The sequence below is a fragment of the Corapipo altera genome, unplaced genomic scaffold, assembly GCF_003945725.1.
Source record: "Corapipo altera isolate COAL_440 unplaced genomic scaffold, ASM394572v1 175, whole genome shotgun sequence".
In the NCBI taxonomy this organism is placed as follows: Eukaryota; Metazoa; Chordata; class Aves; order Passeriformes; family Pipridae; genus Corapipo; species Corapipo altera.
This window is the reverse complement of record NW_020884942.1, coordinates 678529-685687: the sequence shown is the minus strand read 5'-3', so window position 1 is coordinate 685687 and position 7159 is coordinate 678529. Positions and strand designations below refer to the sequence as shown.

General features: G+C 47.3%; 2 protein-coding genes across 3 annotated transcripts in view; one reads left to right on the top strand and one right to left on the bottom strand.

Annotated features, from left to right (window-relative positions):
- The window catches only part of DTYMK (deoxythymidylate kinase), a 5336-nt gene extending 5259 nt beyond the window's left edge, over positions 1–77 (bottom strand). The window contains exon 1 of the mRNA XM_027661820.1: positions 9–77. Within this exon, the coding sequence (XP_027517621.1) occupies positions 9–77 (69 nt within the window). The remainder of the gene's footprint in view (positions 1–8) is intronic.
- On the top strand, positions 33–6504 carry ING5 (inhibitor of growth family member 5). Of its 2 annotated transcripts, none has more exons than XM_027661935.1 (8): positions 33–156; positions 808–879; positions 1592–1758; positions 3083–3194; positions 4093–4186; positions 5435–5570; positions 5729–5790; positions 6370–6504. In XM_027661935.1, the coding sequence occupies exons 1-8, from the start codon at positions 120–122 to the stop codon at positions 6410–6412; spliced, it is 723 nt and encodes a 240-aa protein (XP_027517736.1). In that variant the 5' UTR covers positions 33–119; the 3' UTR covers positions 6413–6504. The 2 variants fall into 2 exon arrangements, with proteins under 2 accessions (XP_027517736.1, XP_027517737.1); XM_027661936.1 differs by lacking the exon at positions 33–156 and adding an exon at positions 656–674.
- The last annotated feature ends 655 nt before the right edge of the window (positions 6505–7159 follow it).

Below are 7159 nucleotides of genomic sequence, written 5' to 3'. Positions count from 1 at the left end.
GCATAAACGCGCGCAGCCGGCGGCCAATGGGCGGCGGGCGGGCCGCGCATACGGGATGAGGCCGCGGGCCTGGTCATGCGGGGCCGGCGCGCGGCGGGGAGCGGCGCGCGGGCCGCAAGATGGCGACCGCCATGTACCTGGAGCACTACCTGGACAGTGAGCGCGGGGCGCGGGCGGCGGGGCCGGGAGGGGCGGCGGGGGGGCCGGGGCGGGGGCCAGGGCCGGGGCGGGGGCGGCGCGGGTGGAGTTGGGACGGGGACGGGGGCGGCGGCGGCGGCGCGGGAATTAGAACTGCGCCACGGGCGGCGCGGGGGGCGGGGCCGCCGCTAGACGTCATCAGCCGGCGCCGCGGCGCGTGCGTCATCGGCGCGCGCCGGGGAGCGGAGCCGTGAGGGGATGGCGGCTATGGGGGTTCGCCGGGCGGGGGGATCCTGTTCCTACACACACGCAGCGGGCAGGGGTCCGCTCACACCCCTCAGACACACACACACACAGCGGGCAGGGGTCCGCTCACACCCCCCAGACACACAGACACACACACGGTGGGCAGGGGGTCCGCTCACCCCACACACGGTGGGCAGGGGGTCCCGGGCCGCTGGTGCCGGGCCGGTGCCGGCCTCCGAAGGCCCGTGGTCTGGTGCACAAGCTCCGCTGAGGCGAACAGCCGGCTCACGGTACGTGACTCGCAGGTTGGTTTGGGTTGGGAGAGACCTTAAAGTCCCTCGCATTCCAACTCCCTGCCACGGGCAGCGACACCTTCCGCTAGACCAGGTCGATCCGAGGATTTATTGGTATTTTTAATTGCAGGTATTGAAAACCTGCCGTGCGAGCTGCAGAGGAACTTCCAGCTGATGCGGGAGCTGGACCAGAGAACAGAAGGTGTGTTCAGGTATTTTGGCAAGTGAAGGCACAGAGAGTCTCACCTGAAGAATGGGAAGAGCCCAGGGGAGACTGGACTTTAGGGGATGTGTCTCCCCTTATTGCTTTTCCTTTTCTCATCCCGAGGGCTCTGCAGTGTTTGTTTCTTCTCTGTGAGGGCTGCAGCTCCCAGGGCTTGGTTTTGTGTTCAGCCCTGGAGTTTCACTTTGTAGCTGTGTGATCACTGTACCTGATGACCCCTTGGAGGGTCTTCCTTGCACACATTTCCATATCTACCAAGTCCCAGGTTGCTGTGTGCCTTGCAGGACCATTTTCTTTTTCCTTTTTGAAATTTTTGTTCATATTTGGCTGCACAGTAAAGACTTTCAGTTTGAACCACTAGAACAGTAAGTAACTGTGCAGCAAACAGAATATTCTGCATGTGGGAGGAGAGGGTGAAGCTTGTGAAGCCGTGGGTTTGGTTTCTGATCTTAACTCTGAGTTAACCCTTGAAGTAGCTTTAAAACACTTGAAAAAAGCAGAATCACACCACAAGTGTTGAAGAGCGAATACCTTTGACTTAATTTTTTTTTAAATTGTTTTTAGAAAGGAAAATACGTTGAGGAATTGAGGGGAGTCTAAAAACTTTCAGGAAGGGTCTCCTAAATACCTTAGAGAAGCAGAAGAGCCAAAATACCTGCTTTGGAAGACAAGTCTCTCCTTTGCCTTTCAGATAAGAAAGCAGAGATCGACAGCCTGGCGGCAGAGTACATCGAGTCAGTGAAGAACATGTTGCCTGAGGAGCGAGTGGAGCACCTGAAGAAGATCCAGAGTGCCTACAGCAAGTGCAAGGAGTACAGTGATGACAAAGTGCAGCTGGCCATGCAGACCTATGAGATGGTGAGGCTCTGGAAAAACGGGCACGCTCTGGAGTGGGTGGTGCACGTGGAGGCGCTTCCACCGCATCAGCTTCTCCTGACATCTCTTACTGAAACAAATTATTGGTTCTCAAGCTTAGTTTCCTCACTGTTGCCAGTCCCAAAAAGCCTCCTCCTGTGTCACTGGGTTTTGTGCCAAGAAGGCTTCTCTTGTGCTGAAGAATTAATGAGTTTTATCTCCCTTGGAAGTTGCTCTGTCAGTAGCACCCGTCTGCTGTGTGATAATGCCAGAGAATTTTTCCCACTCCCTCCTCTCCAGCAGCTCCTCTGTCACCTGATAATTTATTTGGGGCTGGTCTTGGTTGCAAACAAGGTTTTTTAAGTCAACTGCAGTACTTTATTGTGGAGGAATGAAGGAGATCTGCTCCATTGCCTTGGTTTATTGAACATCAAAATTTCCTCGATGAACCTTATGGGAAAATCCTGTTTCTTAAGATGTAGCCTTCCACTTTTTTATTCTTCTGCTCCTACTCCTGTGACCCTGTAGCTTCCCCTTGATAACCCTTATCTCTTTGTGTTTTACCCCCTGGATAAAACTTGAGGGAATCCTTCTGAGTGTACCAAGTGTGTGTTGTCCAGCATGTGGAGATGCTTTGGGTTGTGCTGCATCTACAGATGTTTTCTTGCCCTCAAACACTTCAGAGAAGGAAATTGTCACAGGAATATCAGTGGCCTAGATAACTGGCCAACTAATTTGATGACAGAGTGTTGCAGTGGCACAATTTGGGGGTGGTGGCTTAAAATACCTTTGCTACCTCCCTGTTGTGTAAGTCACATTGTTGCAGCCAGGGGAGTACAAGGTACTTTAATTGATGTGCATTGATTTGATAATGGGGATAGTCAGCTTCTGCTTGTGTTTATTACTATATTTCTTTAATTAGCATGACAGTGTAGTACCAGGGGAAAAAAATGAACTTATCCACTCGATGCATTTCAAGGACAATATTTGAATTTTGAAAATTGTAGGGGCTAACAAGTTGTTTTTAGTACTTCTCATCGTGTTTTGTTCTGCAAACAATTAGCCTGAGTTCCTTTAACTCTCCCTTATGTCACCTCCCTCTCTCTTTGCCCTGGAGGGATTGGGTCCTCTTGCTTTTTGACTTCATTTTCTCTCCGCCTTCCTTCGCTCCGTGTGTGCCTTTTCCCAACCTGTACCCCTTCCCCGCCTTGCCCTGTGCTCCCCCACTCTGTTGGTGGCGATAACAGCCAAGTTCTAGCCCTTCCTGTTTTCCTGTGGGGCTCTTTTTGGGGTTTGCAGCTGAGTTTGTGGTCTCCTCTGGGCGCAGGTGGATAAGCACATCCGCCGGCTGGACGCGGACCTGGCGCGCTTTGAGGCCGATCTCAAAGATAAACTGGAAGGCAGCGACTTTGAACCCCCTGCATCTCGGAGCCTGAAAAGTGGGTACATTTTATGCAGCTGAGAGCCTTTGCCAGCACTGCAGGAAGGCTGAGATGTAAAACAGGCCCTTGTTTCTGGAAGAGGGAAAGAAGTGCACCGTAGTTGCTCTGCTTGGCTTTAATGCTCTTCAGAATATTTACACTGGGCAATAGATAAAGAGAAACGTAGTGCTGGGATCAAAGTTGGGGTTTCACAGATCACCCTGAGGTTGTAAGGAGGGAGCTGGCCAAGGGGCAACTGACTGTGCCAAACCTGCACTGATGTGTGTAAAGGTGTGAGTTTCAAGCTTGATCTGTTACTGAGTAAGTTCTGTGCTCTTTTTGAAGGGAGATTTGCCTATTTTCCTCCTTTTACCAGAATCTGAATACTAATCAAGCTGAAAAAAAGCAGGAAAAATTAGCAGGTAAAGGAAGATACCAATTTTTGTAGTGTAGACCGAAATCTTGTGTGATTACAGTGACATTTGAGTGTGAATAACAGCAGCACAGCACAGTTTTATGCCTCTCAACTGTGAAATAAGGGGTAAGAGCAGGGAGGTGGAGATAAAAGTTACTTTAGTTACTGAGTAACCTATTAACTGTTTAAAAATGCGCTGAGATTTAAAAAACATACTGCCAGTCTAATCAAATGTGATGCTGTTTATATCTTGTGCTAACACACTGCAGTGCTTTAATTGCCAAAAGAGTTTGGGGCTCAGTTGTACTTGCTAATTTGGTTCATTTGTGGGATAAAAATGAATTTCAGAGTCAGCATATTCAATTACAGATGAAATAAGGATTGTTCAATTGCGTTTGAAATGAGAATTTCAAGACAATAACTGCATCAAAAGAATGACACCCTGGGATGTTTCTGCCACTCAAATAGTTTGAAAAGATGGGGGCTGTTTTTCCTTTCTAGAGGGACGAAGTCAGAAAGACAAAAGGAGCTCTCGTGGCCGAGGCAGGAGAACATCTGAAGAAGATACACCAAAGAAAAAGAAGCTCAAAGGAGGGTAAGGCAGAGCCAGGCACAGCTCTGGGGACTTGTGCTTGACACTTCATGAATTTTCCACGAGGTCGTGTTACCCTATTTATGACTCGTGTCCGGATGGTTAGAGTGTTCTGGTCTTACACCATTTCATTAGTGTCCTGCTTGGGACAGGCCAGCTTTGTTAATTAACTCCTTGGTTGGCATGTGGAAGCTCAGCATGCTTGGAACACTCTGACTGGAAGGACAAGATCAACCCCTCTGTTGCTGTTGGCAAGCTGAGAGAAAATAGCTTTGATTTTTTGTCACGTGGCTATTTTTAACAGTGGCTTGTCTGGGTGGTAAAAAGAAACACTTGTCCATCAGGACAGAAACTGATGTTGTATTGTTGTTCTAGAAATCTTGGAGAATTTAGGGGAGTGTTTTCAAAGGATCGTGTCCTGCATATCCTTGAATAATCTGATTCAGTTTTGGGAAGCAAGGAGGAAGGCATGTCCCTTCTCTGTGATGTGATTTGTATTAAAGGGGCTTTGTTTATTCTGATACTTTCAATTGGTTAAATGGTGGGGCAGACAACTAAAAATAGTTTCTGTGAACTGCTACTGACATGTCAGCACATTCCTGGCAGAGCAAGAGGGTTCACTCATATCTGACAATGAGAAAATAATGTCTATTAAAACAGACTGGGGAGGAAAAACCCAAACAGGTTATTCTGCCCACAGACAGGAGTGATCTGTATGATAATTTTGTTACTTTAGTCACGGCATCTACAAGTAATTTTCTTAATCCTTTATAGTCATATTGTGTTTGATCAACCTATTTTATTATTTTAATTATTGGATAATATGTGATAATATAATTTAAACTCTAAAGTAGGGTGAGTGTGGTTTAAGGAAGATAATTGTAAAATACTAATTTTCCTGAGTGGGACTCAGATCTTTGAACCCCAAAATGGTTTGGGTTGGAAGGGACCTTAAAGACCATCTTGTTCCAACACCCTGCCATGGGCAGGACACCTTCCACTAGCCCAGGTTGCTCCAAGCCCTGTCCAGCCTGGCCTTGGACACTTCCAGGGATGGGGCAACCACAACTTCTCTGGGCAGCCTGAACCAGGGCCTCACCACCCTCACAGGGAAGAATTTTTTTCCCCAAATTCCATCCAACCCTCTGGCAGTGGGAATCCATTCCCCCTTGTCCTGTCACTCCAGGCCCTGGTAAGACAGTGTTTCCTGCAGCTGGGAATGTTTTGTCCTCACTCTTTCCTTGCCCACAGGTCTGAGTTTGCTGATACCATCCTGTCAGTGCATCCCTCGGATGTCCTGGACATGCCAGTGGATCCCAATGAACCCACCTACTGCCTGTGTCACCAGGTGTCCTATGGGGAGATGATTGGCTGTGACAACCCAGATGTAAGCACTGGAGATATGGTTTATTTTGGGATATTTGCAGTATCCCAACCCTGTGGAATCTGAGGAGGGGAGCCCTTGCTCTGTTAGATCATACCAAATGACAGGAATGTTTGTGAATCACTGAGCATCTCTTTGGGTTTTTCCTTTCTGTTTTGCAGTGCCCCATCGAGTGGTTCCACTTTGCCTGTGTGGACCTGACAACCAAACCAAAAGGGAAATGGTGAGTGTGACAACATACAGCTTTGGGATTTTTATCAAGCTGCAGTTTGCCTCAGCAAGAATTAAAATGGCAACAAGAATTAAAACCCCACTGTGACCCTTCCTGACAGAGGAGCTTTGCTCTTCTCATCAGAAGGTTTGCATCCTCTATGGGTGGGGATTGTGTTTGAGAGTAGAAGGTACAAAGGGAACCTTCTTTCTAAAGTCCACTTCCATGGGAGTCTTGGGTTCTGTCAAACAGAGCAGGTTTTGACCTGAGGTTTGTGTAACATGTACAGGTTACAGCTGAGGTTTGCTGTATTGTCACTAGTTGTGACTCTGCTTATAATTGAGAGACATACATTTTTTTCACTTCTGGAGGCAGATTTTGAAGACTTGTCAGGGTTTTACTTAAGTATGTGCCCATTTTGGGAAGAATCCTGGACTTGTTCTGTACTTAGATTAAAGCACTCCATTAGATAAAACTAAGTGACAGTGTACCTGTCAGAAACAGTCTTAAGTGTTCACGAGTAGTAAAAGCAGTTCTTGGGCTCTGTGCTGTTAATTTCAGGAGCTGATTACTGTCTCTTTTCCCCTGCAGGTTTTGTCCTCGTTGTGTTCAGGAAAGAAAGAAAAAGAAGTAAGGGAGTAGAGGGGAATGCACCGCCGAGGCAAGAAGAATTTAATATATTCCTTTATTCACGTTGCAATATTACCTTTGATTATTTTTTGTTAATCTGCCCTCCATCTTTTTCCGGTATGGTATTTAATTATCCAGTGGCCAGTTGTAATTCCTGTTCTTTCATAAGAAAATGACTTTGGGAGGGAGTCCCAAATCCCTTTGCCACAGAGATTTTATTTATGTTACTCTTGCACAGTAATATTGAGAGGGTGTTGCCTTTCCTGGCTGTTTCCATTTCCCTGAAGATCCTTTAAGTACCTCACTGTGAAGATGAAACCTACAGTATTCTTGGAGAGAGAGAGATAAGGTTGGATTTATTCAGAAAATAAGATGAAGGCCTGAATTGTCAGCTGTGACTGCCTGTGTGGGGAAATCAGGTTTTAGGGAGAGGCTCCATGAGGACACTGTGTTTGTTCCCATGATGGTGTGTGGCTCTGCTATTGGAGAAGGGCACTCTGGAATGTTCTAGTTTTTTATTGGGCCACATTTGCATGTTCTTGACTTCTTTAAGCTGCCTTTCAGATGATGAATGTGAATCCTTGTGTTGACACAGTGTCAGTGGCTGCAGTGGAAGGGAGAGAGGAAATCAGGAGTAGGAAAGCAAAAGTCTTTGTTTTCTTACTTCCTCTGAGTTACAGTGGATGCAGAAGTTGAGGGGGGACCAGAGATAAGTCTTGTCTTTATATCTGTCTCCTGCATTATAAGGTTT